The 15,973-nt window shown below is 40.5% G+C and overlaps 1 protein-coding gene across 3 annotated transcripts in view; it reads left to right on the top strand.

Annotated features, from left to right (window-relative positions):
• znf385c (zinc finger protein 385C) overlaps positions 1-11,189 on the top strand; it is a 105,448-nt gene extending 94,259 nt beyond the window's left edge. For 2 of the 3 annotated variants that reach the window (XM_026325369.1, XM_026325368.1), the window contains exons 5-10: positions 668-887; positions 5,913-6,281; positions 6,424-6,611; positions 7,911-8,009; positions 8,581-8,670; positions 10,240-11,189. In XM_026325369.1, coding sequence (XP_026181154.1) covers positions 668-887; positions 5,913-6,281; positions 6,424-6,611; positions 7,911-8,009; positions 8,581-8,670; positions 10,240-10,470 — 1,197 coding nt within the window. In that variant the 3' untranslated portion in view covers positions 10,471-11,189. The remainder of the gene's footprint in view (positions 1-667; positions 888-5,912; positions 6,282-6,423; positions 6,612-7,910; positions 8,010-8,580; positions 8,671-10,239) is intronic. The other variant, XM_026325370.1, reaches the window with a different exon arrangement.
• Positions 11,190-15,973: the final 4,784 nt, after the last annotated feature.

The following is a 15,973-nucleotide window of genomic DNA, read 5'->3' as shown; positions in this document are numbered from 1 at the left end:
TTTGTGTTTAATCCTTCATCCTTAATCCATCCCTCTTTAAAATTAAGGGTATGAAAAGGGCAGTACAGTAGCTTATTATTTATTTATTTATTTATTTATTTATTTTGTGTTTCTGGATTGTCATTCTGCTCCCTCTCCCAAAAAGTATGTCTTAACCAGGTCAGAAGCTGATGATAGTTGCCTTAGGTTTTAATGTGTGATCTCTGTATTGATTTCCCTGCTATTCCTCTGAAGCCACATTTTCCCTGACAACGGGGACTTTGTTCTTAACAGGGTCATGAAAATAATGACATTGTGAAGGTAAATTCTGATCCAACCGAAAGGGAAATTTGTGTGTTTAGTATGTATTGCTGCATGCATCTAGGATTTGCAGAGGCTGACTCTCAGAGTGCACAGTAATAGGGTGGTTGTGGAGATGGGATCCTCTCTCTTGTTGCGTATTACACATGCAATTATACCTCTGGCCTCCCAGTGTGCCAGTTCTGTTATCAGGTGGAAACAGACTCTCCTCCTTGCAGCCTGTGTACGCCTCAGAGTGTGAATATTTGGGAATGCATTTTAACATTTATTGCACGTGGGCTCCATTCTTTCTAGCAGATAACTCACTGAGTCAAACATTCTTTTCTCCTTGTCCCTCCTAACCAGGTTTTCTCTCATTATTCTGCAGAACCAAGCAGAAGCCCACTATAAAGGCCACAAGCATGCCCGTAAACTCAAAGCCATGGAGGCCCAGAAGAGCAGACAGAGACGAGCTGGGGAGACCTCATCCACAGGGAGGGAGAGAGAACGAGACAGAGACCGAGAGCGAGACCGAGACAGGAGCAAGACATCTACTTCTGAGGCAGCTCTTTCTGTGCTCATGGATACAAGCTTAGTGGAGGGAACAAGTACGTACACTCACAGAGAGATGACAGAAAAGCTACAGCAACAGCATGCTATTTGTAACCTCTACTTCTCTATCCCTCTTCACCTTGATGATCACTCTATCATTCTTTGATTCCTCTAATTCCTCCATCCACTTTATTTAATCTTAGCAAATTTCATCCACCAATACTTCTCTTACATCATCATCAGGTTTTATCCTCCTTCGCCAACATATTTTGGCCTCCTTTATCTCATTTCCTCTGCTCCATTGTGTTACAGTTTGAGATTAGATCATCTGTACAATTTATCCTTTGTCTCCCTCTTATCTATTATCAACTCTGTGTTTCTGCTCATTCAAAACTCAGCAATGTCAACCCCTACTACTCCATCTGGCCCTTTGTCCCTGAGCCCTGTGATGGATGAAAGACTGAAGCTGTGGGCTTGTGGGATGTCTAGGAGCAAGAGATGTGTAAATAAAGGGGCTAGCTGAAATTGATCTGAACTTGTTTTTACCCCCTTTGCCTCTTAATTTCCACTGTCTGACTCCTGCCTGCTCCCTTCTCCTCTCTTCTATTTCGGTTAGATAGAGTGGTTGTAGAACCATAATTGGTGTGTTTGTGCAGCATGAAAAGAAGGACATAGTTCTGGTTGAGCTGAGAAAGACCAGAAAAGTGGTGTGAATTTTCATTTAAGGGTCTGTCAAATAGAAAGGAAAATTGAAAATGATGAAAGGCACCAGATTCTTTCACGAAAAGTTCAAATGTTTTATACTTGTGGTGTAAAAATAGACATTTTAACTTTTGATAAAAAAATACAGAGTGTACTGGCAGAATATGACATGGCTGCAACTTCAGCTCAGAGAGCATGAATTGCTCCTGTGGCATTTTGACTGCAGAGTGAGCCCATTACTTTCTCATGTTGCACTTATCTGGGTCCACACATCCAAGATGATGGAAATGGAGAAGCGGAAGAGCAGTTTTCCCCTCTCTCTTCTTTCCTACTTCATCCTCCCCTCAACTTCCCCTGCCCCAGAGAAGAACATATTCTGAGCAGAATTTCAAAATACGTTTGCATACTAGACAGAGTATCAGAGAAGAGATATGAATGTTTTGGTAGAAGAGGGAGACAGTTTTTACTTCAGTCCCCCTCATAACCCCACCTCATGTTCACGTGCACATGGACAGATGAGCACACTTTTTTGCCTTGAGCACTAAGAGTCTCCTTGAGAAAGGGGAAAGTGGACAAAAGACTGGCAGACTGATAACACTTTCATCAAACTTCATTTTAATATTCCGCTGTTGCAAAGGAGAGCCCTGAAAGAGGGAAGAAGTGGCAGAAACGAAACGAGACGAAGAGTGGGAAATGAAAGATAAGATGAAATGAATGAAGAAGACAGAGGGAGGAATAAGACAGAAAGAGTGTGCAGGAGGAGGAGGGTCAGTGGAGAGAGAAAGTAGATAAGTCATAGCTAGTTTTTATGCTGTGAATAATTTTACAGTTCCAGGGCAATTTTGTGAGGAGGAACACTCTTTAATAAGCCCAATTGTGTGATTGGCCTAATGTGAAATTGAAATGCAGCAGGGCAAGCCAGTGGTGGCATGCACCACAATGCCAACCTGTAATTGAATAGCACTCCAAATTAACACTCAATGAAATGAGTTACATCTTCCATGAAACTGAAGGCTGGTGGGGAGCTGTCTGACGGTAATGATCACATTGTCTGCCATCAGGAACCAATAACACACCTGTCGATTATTCCACAGTGCGGACTGTGTGGCTTCCAATAAACATTCTTCCTCTAGATCCGCAAAGTCAACCTCTTCAGCTCTGTTAGAAAATCTACTAATGCGCACTTAGACACATGAGGCCACTACCGTTGTTCACCTATACCTTTTCACCAGGAGGTGCAGCAGGTTGTTCAACGTGCAATTACAGAGGAACAAACATTAGGTCACAATTAGCTTTCAAGGTATATTCAACCCAACGTGGAATGAACCAGGTAATTAAAATGCAGGTCTTGCTACAACATAGTTAGGAATAATAGCAAAAGACTTAAACATGAATTAAATATTCCTGAATAAGTACCAGAGAGAAATGAGTGACTTTGAAGCATCAGCAGAGTTAAACAATGAGAACATGAGTTCATCAAATGGTCAAAAACAATATGTTTAAGTTTGACAAAGCAGCAGTGACAACAGAAATATTTTATATTCATAAAATTGTCCAATCAGAGCATAGGAGAAAATGATCTGACTTTGTGGAAGAACCACACATTCTGCAGAGGGGTGGATCAACCCAACATTAGACTGTGACAAAGAGGATTACTGTTACATATTCCTATAGACACTAACTAAAGTAAACCAACTAACTAAAGTAGACTTTTGAACTCAACCCACAATGTTTCCTAATCTTAGCAAAGTCCTTTTGCACCTAAACTTAACCAAACCATATCCCCTGACCATTGGTTTGATATCAGAAATCTGTTTTATTTTTAAAAATGTGATTTGTAATGATTTTGGTAAACACATCCAAATGCTGTCATCAGTGCCAGTGTATTTATTTCTCTGAAATTTGGAGCAAGTGTTGACAGGAACTAATGCCAGACATAAATACAGGACCTTAAACTGTTCAAGTACCAAGAAGACCTCTATTCCAATAGGAACTCTGTATATAAATAAACGTACTGTACACAAAATTGTACACAATTTTTTGTCTCTTCCAAAAAATATGATTCTGTAAAATGTTCTAACATCACTTAATTTCTATAGATGTTCTGTTGTTTATGATACCACAGTGATTCGTACATACAGGAGGGAGCCAGGGAAAAGCAGAAACGATGTTTTCAATCGTACAAACAGGCTAATCGATGTTCATAAACCATGTCCCGGACCAGCAAAGGAAGGAGTAGGCAGACAGCGAGAGAGCATCAGGCCAGCACCCAGAGACAGAGGGCCTGCATCAGTCGTGTCAAGCATCAATCACCCTGGGCTTTGATTGACTCTGCTGTTGAAACTGTCTTCAAGGGAACTCTGTCTGTCACCACAGTAATGATGATTTAAGCTACCAAGGATTTTTCCCCAGGGAGGTTGTTTATGCTCTGAGGCTGCCCGTGTGCACAATGACTCCAATATTCGTAATAATTGATCGTTTGGCTGTCTTTAAAGTTCTCAGTGGATCAATCTGCTGAATGAAGATCTCGTCAGATGTGTTTACACTCTCAGATTTAATTGGACTGTTAAAGCATAGATTAAATTCCCTTTCAGGTTAAAGAAAACTAATGATTGCCTGCATAACATTGATTCAAATATCCATAATTTGCTGTTGTGTAAGTCTACTCCACGGAGAACTTGCTAACCACTGCCAATATTTTGGCCTTTGGTCTGACAGGTTGCCAATGTTGGTAGCAGTTTCTTTCATCTTGTAGACAGTCAGAAGACAAATGGGACGAACTGGCAGACAGGCATTTTTCTTGTTGAGAAGAGGGTATGTGAGTTTTGGCATTGATCAGAATTTGTATCAGTTTCCTAGGATTTCTTTTTATCATAACTGACACAAGATCAGTTTGACATTGTTACTGGAATGATTCTAAACATTTCCTGTTGATTACCTATTACTAAGGGACTACTTTCCATATAAGAATAAAAGATTCACTGGTATTTTTATAGGTGGTGACTTTAAAAAATTAAAAAATGAGAATACCTGTAATTCAGCAGGGATATCTAAAATGATTCTCTGCTGAATGAGGTCCTTCATGATCCAAACTTTTGGATTTTTAGAAAGCTTTGATTACCACCAGCCTCTATGTCTTCCTCTGTAAGGTTCCTGCTAAATCCGTTGATCTGTATCATTCCCCTCTAGAGGTTTCTCAGGTGGCCTTGTCTTTCACCTAAGCTCATGATCATACCCTGCCCCCCTATAGAAAAGCTCAAATCCTCCAGGGGTCATTCTCATTACAGCAAGGGGACTGTCTAATCTTCCTCCTCTATAGGTTCCTTTTCTTTAGCAGGAATGAGAGAGGAAGACCCTTATCTCAAATGATGAATTTACTCTGAGACGTAAAAAAAAAAAGGAAAATCAATGAAGCACAGTTGCATTGAGGAGGGCCATGTGAGCATGTGTGGGGAGAAACCACACTAAATGAAATGGAGATATTCAGCAAGCGTAGTGCACAGTGCTCTGGGGTGAAGTGTGTGACTCCCGTGGGAGGGCAATGGGGTGAAGGGTAGATGTGTAATGGAACTCCAGTGACTTATCTGCAGGGTCTGGCAGTCAATAGGTTTGTTTATATTGACTGAGACTGTGGGTCCACTTGATATTTGAAAAGTGAGGGAGAGAGAAGGAGAGGGAAGGCAGAATGGAGGGAGGGAGGTGGCTGGCATTTACTTCCCTAAACCAACACTAATCTGGTCTGTTCCACATGGTTTAAAGCAAAGACTGATTTGATATCAGAAAGCGCCATAAGGCTAACACTTGAAAAGCATGCTTAATGTTCCATCAATATTGTACTTTAAGAAAAATGGTTACTTGGGGATTAATAGCACTGAATTTATATTCCAGCCCTCCTTCAACCCTCCACAGAATAAGCAGCATTGCCCATGGATGGATGGATGTTAAGGCAGTTTGAAAAGTTTTTTGGTGTGAAGCATGCATGGGCAGTTTTCTTGCTGTATAATGTTTTTTTTTTTTTTACACATTATACCTTGTTGATGTTATGATAATTGCCATTGAAAAGCTTTTAGTCTACACTGGGTAAGTAAAATGTGAAACTAATACAGTACATATTAAAAAGTAATTACATACTTTTCCAATTACTTAAAAATTAATTTACATAAATTACATAAGTTACAACAGTGTGTGGCCTCCACTCTCACACATCACATAATCATATTTTACTCATGTAGAAATAGTAATAAACATTATGGTGTAACAAGTAGGCTTTAAGGTATTTATCAGGTATTTTGATGGAGGCTCATGCCAAACTCACTCACACTGTCTGTAATAACCTATTGTTTGCTCATTCTCTCTTTCCTTGCCAATGTCTTGTATAGGTCTTCGGTCTGATCTAGAATCAGCCAACCAGGAGGTGAAGCCTGAAGAGAATCCCAGAAGCTCTGTAATGCTGACGCCAGTATCTGAGGTTTCCTCAGTGGAGTTGGTCACTCTTTCTCCCCCTCAGATATCACCTTCCTCCCAACTCTCCGAAACTGCCTCAGACACCAGCACCCCTGAAGTCACAGAGGCCATTGAAGCTGTAGGCTCAACCATTGAGTCAGGCAGCCATGCAGACACGTCCAGCACCAATGGGGAGCCACGTACAGATGAGGAGAAAGACCCCAAGAAGAGCAAAGCTCATCTCCATTGTCCTGTTTGTAAAGTCACAGTCAACTCCCTCTCGCAACTGGAAGCACATAACAGTGGTAATAGGCTGAAGCTTGTACTTTATCTTAAAACAAGTGCAATAGAAGTTTGGTTGGTTGTAATCAGATGAAGGCCTGTAATATTTTAACTTATATCAGATTAATTTACACCAATCTATCAACTCACTGCTTTTTCCACCAGGCACAAAGCACAAACTGATGCTGGAAGGTCACAACGTCCTGCCACGACGCAGGGGGAAAGTGGTGGCAGCTCGTGCAGGGTGCAAGAGCAAGAGACTGGGCAGCAAAGGCAGCGTCGGTGTGCCCAGCAAGAACTTCCAGTGTGAAGTGTGTGAGATCTTTGTGAATTCTGAGACACAGCTGAGCCAGGTATAGTTGCCATTTGGCACAATTCACTGTAAGAGAGCTGTAAGAGTTGGAACAAATTAAAACAGTTTGCATAATTCTTCAAGATAGTTATAATAGCTGTAATCCGATTCACTGGTTAAAGCAATGGAATAAATGTTTGTGTGGCAACATATCAAAACTATGAACCACTTATTGAACTTTTTAACGCCACAAAAGACCTCAGACATTTTGGCTGCAAAGTAGCCGAGTGGGAGGACTAAAGGTAAAGAGCTATCACTCTGAGACTTCTTTATCCTTCAAGTGCTGTATGAAATGAAAAACACAGCATTAAGCGGGGGTTTGGAGAAGTCCTGCTGATTTGTCAAGGCATACTAAGTGAGTGTTGCTAACCTGATTTTGTTCAAAATGTATAAAACCACTGTTGACTCTGCAGGGAAAAAAGCTCTCTAGCCAAATCATGGCAGGCACTGGAGAAAATATTGCATATAATTACCTCACCTCCACAGACTTATGATGTGGCCATAGAATTAATCAGAGAACAGCACTGCCTGCACATACCATTGAACCTAGACTAGACTGACCTGCAATGTCACAATCATAAAAGCCAGCTAAAATGATGGGTTTTAAAATGATAAATGTAAATTATGAGATTTTAAAGACTTTACTTAATCCAAGTGTTCATTTTAAAAACACCTCAATGAAGAAAATGTGTGTGTGTGTGTGTGCGCGTGTTTAAATCAAAGCAGCAGTTTCGTTTACAGCTACATGAATGAAGCCATTGAAAGCAGTCTGAGAGTGCAGAGTACATTCAAGCAGCAGCTATTTTTCCACATTGGTGCTACAACTACTTGCAAGGCTCTTCAGTGAGCATGGATTTATTTACCACTCATTATTGAGAGCTACTATATTTAATTTTCTGGTTACATCAAACCAGGTTGTGGATGCAATTTCTCCCCTTTTGATGTTCATTAAGTACTACATCAGCGTGAAGAGATTGTCTTGGAAACTTTACCTATGGTGAAGCTGAATGTGGAGAACATAGAGGATATCCTTGCACGTGTGAGCACCACAGTGACTTTAGCTTTAAATGTATTCCACTGGTCTTATATACACACCCTCTATCCCGGGAGGACATAAGCCTGTTAGCACTGCAGCCAGAGAAGGAGAGTGGTAAAAAGTAGTGTGATGTAATTTCTGTGCACTTCAGTCATACCCAATGTGTATCCATTATTAATTCAGCAGATAACATTTGAAGTTGTTCCGCTGTGGTACAACAGATGCGTGTTGCCTTACTAATGGTATTTCTGCTGGTCTCTGCAGCACATGAATAGCAGAAGGCACAAGGATAGGCTGGCCGGAAAACCACCCAAGCCCAAGTTTACCCCCCACAGCAAGAGCCAGCCAAGCTCCAGCTTAGCGGTAAGTCTCAGCATAAAGACACAGACAAACAAAACACTGTCATGCCAATATGCACACATACACACACACACACACACACACACACACACACACACACTCAAGAAAGACAAACAAAACATAATTGCCTTGCTCTTATGCTTGAACATGCTGTACACATTTGCCAAACTGAAAAAAAAAATAATTCTAGCTTGTAAACTAATGCATTTTTAAACACAAATTTTAATTGATCTCTGTCACAGTTAAATGATTTGACCTGAGCTCCAACAGACATACAGTTAAAACAAACACACACACACACACACACACACAGTGATTACAGTGCGCTTAGGGGTTTGCATGCCTCAGTGAGGCAGCTTCCCTGTGTGCCTGTACTGTCATAGAGGTTAAGCACATTGTTGTACTCAGTGAGTCCCCTACCCCTGAGACAGGTCTAAAACAGTCCTACTCTCCCCACTGACCAGCTCTGACAACAGCAGCCTGAATCAGCACTCCAGGTTAATCACTTCTCTGCTCCTTCATATACACACCTCCCCATCTGTCCTTCTCCCCATACTCCTCCTCCATCCTACAGAACGTGAGATGGAGTGGCTATGCAGGCGTGGCTGTGTCGACCCTGAAGAAAGCGTTCACCCAGTACAACCTCAACTCCCTCTCCTCGCAGGTCAGTGTCAGGAGAGGCCGAGACTGGGGTTGGATTGGAGGGCGAGAGCTTCAGCTGGCTGAACTTTAGGCCTGGTCATGGGCAGGGGACTGAGCAGAGATAATGAAGAAATCATGCGTATATCAAAAGGATAGTTCAATTTTTTTTTTTCAGACATAAGGTACTGTTTGTTTTACTCTCTGGTTATGAGGTCAATAGAACTGCAAAGTGGGAGGAGGTATTTTGGGCACCCTTGGTCCTGAAATAAAATCCCATTCATTTTTTCAATAGACAACATTATCTGACTCAATTCAAAGTTAGAGCACTACTACAGCCTTGATGAGTATAAAAATCTCCCAGTTGAGTCATAGGTACAAAAGATGACTAAATTCTTAAAAAATAATATTTTTTATGTAAAAAGTTGAAGATAACATTTAACAAATTTAACATTTAACAGGTAAATTTCTGCAAAAAGCATCCTATCAAAGAACTCCAGCTTCATTTAATTCAGCTGTTGATTAATTTGGCAACTCTAGTGTTGTATTTTGTTCACAGATTCAGCAAAAAAGGATTCTGAAATCATTACCACTGATTTGTGCCTTCTCCTGACTTCTTGTCTGTAGCAGCAGCAGTCAAGACTCATGGGTATTGTAGTGTTTAGAGCCATCTGCTGCTACCAAAGTGAAAGACAAAACATGATTTCTCAGAAACTAAAGAGAAATAATTAAAATTGGTAGCCATGACACTAATTCACTTCGTTATTAAATTATTATAGAGAATGGAGAACAGACAGGAAAAACACTTTCCTCCCACTTAGCACATTTAAGGAATGATATTTGCTGAGACAGTTGCTGTAGGTCAAAGGAATAGCTACAAAACTATTTTCAACATTGGCCTTGAAAAACATTTGAAACATTCACAAGAACATCAACATTAATGAGTCAAATTCTAATGATTGATATGACTTTTAATCTTTTTTTAATCAGGAATTAATTTTGTTTATTAATAGTTTCATTATAGAGGGAGGTCTGCATCTTTCACATATCAAATGTAAGCTTGAAAAGGTTTAGAGTTTGTTTTGCAGAGAAGTCAGCTCTGACACGCAAGAACATAGTAAAAGATTTATAGAAGCTTCTGCAGAAAACTCTCTAGCTTTCATCTTTTTGTTCAATATGTTCCAACCTGTGGTATGGTTTGAAATGTTTTCGTCGAACTTTTTTGGCATCCTGGTGGAATACCTCCATTTTAGATGGTCTAATCTAAAATAACATTCACGCATCAATGTTCTGACCATTGAGTAAAACAGTTTAACTTAAAAAGATCTGAACTATCCTTTTAAAATCATAGAGTTGTAGAGTAAATACCTGCCATTTAACCCTTGTCCTGACTGGAAGAGGCTAAAGTGTGTCCAGTGTATCTGATGAGTGCATGCAATTCTGTCTGTAATTAGTAAGAGCATGTATTTTTCTGCTGCAGCTAAGTGTGCAAACAAGGGCCATGAGTTTGGGAAACATGTTTGTCCACTAAACATGCCCTGTCCTTACTTGTTCTTTTCTCATTTCTCACCGTTCCCCCTCCTGTGTTCTCCAGACCAAACTGGCCTTGCAGAAGCAACTGACCAAGAGCTTGACAACTGGCTTCCTGCCCAGCCCCCTCACCCCGCCAACTCTGTGCACAGTGGCTACTAACCCACTGGCTCTGCGCCACCCAGTGGGCACCACCACCTTCATCCAGACCCCCTTCCTGGGCCCTGCACTGTTTCGGCCCGCCCCAGGGCCACTGCGGGCCACACACACACCCATCATCTTCTCCCCTTACTAAAGACTTGACCCACTTGCCATTAGAGCTCCACCCCTTCCCCTTTTCCAAGCCCCAGGCCCCCTTTAGTGTGACCCACATGTCAAAGGCCACACGCAAACTATGCAGCCCACCTGACCTAAGAAGGAAGCAGTGCACAAGTCCTGATCCTCAGTAGGCCATGAGGCCTGAGAGCTGTTCCTATCACAAAGGCCAAGATTCCCCATCATGCCTTCTTTCTGCTCCTCTTATCATGACCTAAGGAGCAGGACAGGCCTCCAGACAGTGACTGGTGCACAGAGGCCGCTTTTATAGCCATTTCATGGGTCAACATGGTTTGGATTCTGGATATTATTGTGTAATTTATTAGAGAATAAATATAGATGAGTCTAGCTATATGTTTAGTGTGGTTGCCACAAAATAATGTCCCTTTACTTGATGCTTTTCTAATCATTTTTTTTTTTTTAACTTATTGGTTTGGGGGTTCATGAAAGGTAGGATGAAGTCGAGGCATTCTGTATGGTGGCCAAGCCAGTCTCATTGATCAGTGTTTAAGTAACATGCTTAAAGAATCATCTGTAGTCAAATGTTACATGGGATCACAAATACAGCCATTAACAAACCACACACTGGTCCCTAACCTTAAACATGTCAAAGACAAATCTGAGATCTCATAGTGAGCAGTGTGTGCATCGATAGCTACAGTCCATAGGCTGCTGTATGTCCATACACTAAAACTCCATTAGCACCATTTGCAACTTCTTCACAGATATAATCATAGTCCTCAAATGTTTTTTCCTTTCCTTTAAACTCAGGATTAAACACTCATTAAGGTCCAGAAAAGGTCAGCTTGTCAACTTGACTTTGTTTCAAGTTGCAAATCTTTTTTTTTTTTTTCTTTTTTTTTCAGTCCAGTGAATCATTATCACAGTGCAGCTTGAACATTACATTCTTGCCAGGCTAGCAGCATAAAAATATTTCTGCAGCTGTGGATGTCTTACAAAATGCCATTATTTCTTTCTCCTTGTGACTGCTCTTTTTTCTTTTTCTTCCTCCTTCATTCTGTTGTCGTCACCTCGCTGTTGCCCTTCATTTTCTCTGCCGTTATCTCAGCATGAGATGATGAGGAGCAGGGAAAGCCTCCCCCCAGCACACTCTCACACAATCATACACATAATGAAAACACAATGGATAACTTGAAGACTTGATGGGATTTTAGAGCTCAGTGAAAAGTTTGGATGACAGTGGGTGGGGAGGCTGTTCAGCCAGTATTTGATTGACATCCTGTTGCAGTTTCTGTGCACAGCGTGGGAGGGAACAAAGCACAGTGCCATGGCAACCACATTAAAAGCACCTTAAAACTAATTTACTTATAAAAGCAATGAAAAATGTGTTGATATTCACCTTTTATTGCTCTAGGTATATGTTTTTACAATCCCATGTCGTTTTCAGTGAGAATTTTTTATTTTTTTTTTTTTGAAAGAAAAAAAAAACAATCAGGTGAGAATGATCACTTTATGGTTTATCCATGAATAAGATAAGTCTCACATTTAAAGCAATACATTCAGTATATTTATGTTTATGATGTGTTTTCAGTGTGTCAATGGCTTTATCTATTCTATACTGTACACAAAATGTATTATGTACTCCAACACAGCCAAGGGCCAACTCAAAAGGTCATTCAAAATGATGAGTTATTTTGACGGTGCTGCCCTTGATGCTTGATGCTCATGGTCAGTCTCCACATGTTGTGACTCTGGGCTGAGCCTTTCCATTTATAGCTGCTCTCGCGCTGCGGAGAGGGTGCTTCAGCGCCGTATGACATTGCTGTTTCACTTTTTAGTGGAGCAGAAGAACTTTTGTATGACTTCCACTGAGCATAACAATGTTACGTCAGAGACAAGTGTTTGGGATAAGTGTCACAAGTGCAACATCAACTGTCATATTGCTCTTCATGCCCACGTGCTGTCTCCCCGCCTCCCACCCAAGATATCTCCTGACACTCAACCCTTCCTCTGCCAAAACAGACTGTTTGGCAAAGGTTCATAAGGACTTGGAGCATACACATCATCCTTCCTTCAACACTCATACCAAATCATGTTCTTTTAAATTACATTAATGGAGCAAATCCTATGCATTTCTCATTGTGCAATATGTATAGTTGTCTGTGATGCAGCAGTGCCATCTGTCGTGAAAACTCTGTAATTGCCATCTTGTACTAGTGCTACCACAAAACCCTTGATCCGATGTATATTTCTGTTTAAGAACCCCCAAATCTTTCTGGGTAAGTGGAGCCCCTGGCTCTCCCCACCATATTGATGTGATTTTCCCCAGTCGCACTACTCAGTGAACCAGCCAGCCTTTAATCTTCACTGTTTGTTTGTTTCTATTGCTCAGTGGGAATGCTGACCTAAAGAACTGAAACTTTTCTTAAAATAAAGAAGCTAGATAAGGCTAATTATATGTAGAAACCATAGAGTAACTATAGAGATTTTATCAGAGTTGCTATTGTTATCTGTATCATACTGAACTACTATCATAGAAGAGTAGATTATGTTATTGTAGGCTCTGGACAGCATACTTGCTTTCTTTTTGTTTGTTTGTTTATTTACATGGTTTTACCAACATGTTTTTTTAAAGTACAAGAGAAAATATTTAAAACAAAAAATTTTTTGGGTGAGCTTTTTTTTTCCCTTGTTGATGGTGACTAAATTAATATTATTATTCAAGGCCTTTAAAGACAATATCCTAAAGTCACAATAGCCAGGCCTTCTCAGGGGTGACAGGTTGAGCAAATGCTGACATGACCATCCATTCAGGGTATCCATCCATAGCTCTAGAGAGCAGGAAACACTGTACACATGGATGGATTGACAAAAAAAACTTACAGTGCTGTACATTAGAAAGGATAAGTGATGGATTTGGGGAAATAAAGCTTTTAGAACTTGTAATAAATTGTTTCATGACTATTTAAATATATATATATATATATATATATATATATATATATATATATATATATATATAGTGTGTGTGTGTGTGTGTGTGTGTGTGTGTGTGTGTGTGTGTGTGTGTGTGTGTGTGTGTGTGTGTGCGTGCGTGCGCACTCTCGTTTTTCTAATCTGGTGGGGACCAACACCTGACCTATCACACTCACACCGTGGGGACTGGTTTTCCCCATGGGGACCATGTCTCGGTCGCCACAGGGCACAAGCATTGCAATCAATAGAAAGCAGCCTCCTGATATGCCTAGTGCAGTTTTTTTTTTTTAAAAAAAGGAAATTGGACCCCAGAGGGACATTTGTGTTTTGCACAGGGCCCTTAGTGATCGTGGATGGTATTGCAAGTGTGTGAATTTGAGGCTTTGAGGGCCCATTTTCCTGAAAAAGTGTTAAAATGTGTGCATATGAGAAAACTTTATATTTAATGAAAATTATTATAGTTTGCACGCTTATATTTTTATATGAAATTAATTTGCATGAAATCAGCAAGGACTCCCCATGTAATCACTATTATTTCATTTTAAAGCAGATTCCATCCATCCATGCATTTTCTATACCCACTTATTCCTTAACCAGGGTCACGGGGATCTGCTGGAGCCTATCCCAGCTCTCTTTTGGATGTAATTATTAGATTTACCTAAAGCAACAATAAACATTTAAAATAACATGATAATTATATATAAATATAAATATTTTTATCAAAATTGCTCAGTCACCCAGCCAGGTTTGGGACTGGGGTGGCTGGAGGCTGAAGTGGAACAGCTGCAGCTTCTGTGGCGGGCTGACTGTGTATGGACTACATCCAAAATGATGAATTATTTTGGCATTGTAGCTGACACTTTGTGATACAACTTTTAATATACAGCACAAGCACAGACCCATATCGTGTATAATTTTCCATTATACTTGAGACTTATATCCTATGTCACCTCCACTCCCTCCAGTGTCAAAAGACCAGACCAGCTCCTGTTACAATACAATATTTTTTGCCTCGGATGAAAATCAAAGCCTGGAGCAGAGTGAGACAGAGGAGCTGGAGGTAAATGCCTAATAGTAGAGTAGATACAGCCAGCAAAGGTGTAACAGTGACAGCACTTGGAAAGCCACAACGAGGTGTATGCACAGTACAGTGCACTGCAGTTGGTGTATTGATAACATGTCTGGTACAATTTATGCATGAAATTTGAAAAATTTTGAAAAATTTGTCCAAAAAAAATTTTTCAGTCTTGTGATTTGCTATCCAGTGTAGAATATTAAGTACACAGCTGTTAGAAGAAAATGAATGCATTTCAATATGCTATGGGTGTGTTGTGTAGGTGAAATATGATGAGCTGCTGCGGCGATGCCAGTAAGCAACAGATGAACTCAGCCATAAAGCCGTTCAGACATCCAACAGTCCCTTTGCGAGTATCCAACGCCGCTGACGTCTGTCCAGCTCAGCTGCTCTATCCAATCTGACAGTGGTTCTGTAAGATGGCCAGCAGTCTAAGTACAAAGCCCTCCTAAAGGAGATCTTCACCTGCATTCAGAAAACCAAAGAGGACCTCAGTGAGAACAGGCGGCCAGTCAGGGGCAGCGATTCACAGGGTTCTGCTAAATGATTGCATTATTCTTCATCCTGAGACTTTCACTCATTTATGTTTCTGAAAGATGTTGACAAAGGAGAAACTTCGCGGTCTTTGAGGCTTTGCTATAAAAATATCCATGGGCTGCAGATGAAACAGGCAGACTCTGTCCCTGTGTGTCTTAGACATACTGCAGTCCTCTTTGTTATGTGGCAGTGTTATGCTGGAGAAGGAGAGGTGTAGGACCCAAGTGCAGGACAAGAAAAAAGGTTTTTATTTCCCTGGAATTACCAGGTCTCAGGCAAAATACAAATAAATATGTAACGTAGCATCCAACAACAACTACTAACAGGAGATAATGCTCCTACAACACACAAAAGAAGGCAGGGTACATATACAGTGGTGTGAAAAGTGTTGGCCCCCTTCCTGATTTCTTACTTTTTTGCATGTTTGTCACACTTTAATGTTTCAGATTATCAAACTAATTTAAATATTAGTCAAAGATAACACAAATAAACATATCATGCAGTTTTTAAATGAAGGTTTTTATTATTAAGGGAAAACAAAATCCAAAACTACATGGCCCTGTGTGAAAAAGTGTTTGCCCCCTAAACCTGGACCACCCCTAGCAGCAACAAGCAATCAAGCGTTTGCGATAACTTGCAATGAGTCTGTTACAGTCGGTCTGTTATTGGACCAATCATATTTTATTTGACCAGTTGTATTTTTCTGAGTCCAGTCAATTTCTGATTTTCGAATGTACAGATGCAGGTCTTCTGACTTCTCACAGTGTATCACCTTCTCAGCATCTGTTTTTGTGGCAACCCACAGCTACTCATTTTCCAGCCATTTCAGGAAATAACTTGTGACAGCAGGACTGTTGTTTAGCCAAGAGACAACAGTGAAAGCAAATGGAAACAAGTTAAAGCTGCTATGTCTGAGCTCTGTTGCATCTATTGC

The sequence above is a fragment of the Mastacembelus armatus genome, chromosome 8 (assembly GCF_900324485.2).
Source record: "Mastacembelus armatus chromosome 8, fMasArm1.2, whole genome shotgun sequence".
Classification (NCBI taxonomy): domain Eukaryota; kingdom Metazoa; phylum Chordata; class Actinopteri; order Synbranchiformes; family Mastacembelidae; genus Mastacembelus; species Mastacembelus armatus.
The sequence above is the reverse complement of the archived record's forward strand: the minus strand, read 5'-3'. Positions and strand labels throughout refer to the sequence as shown.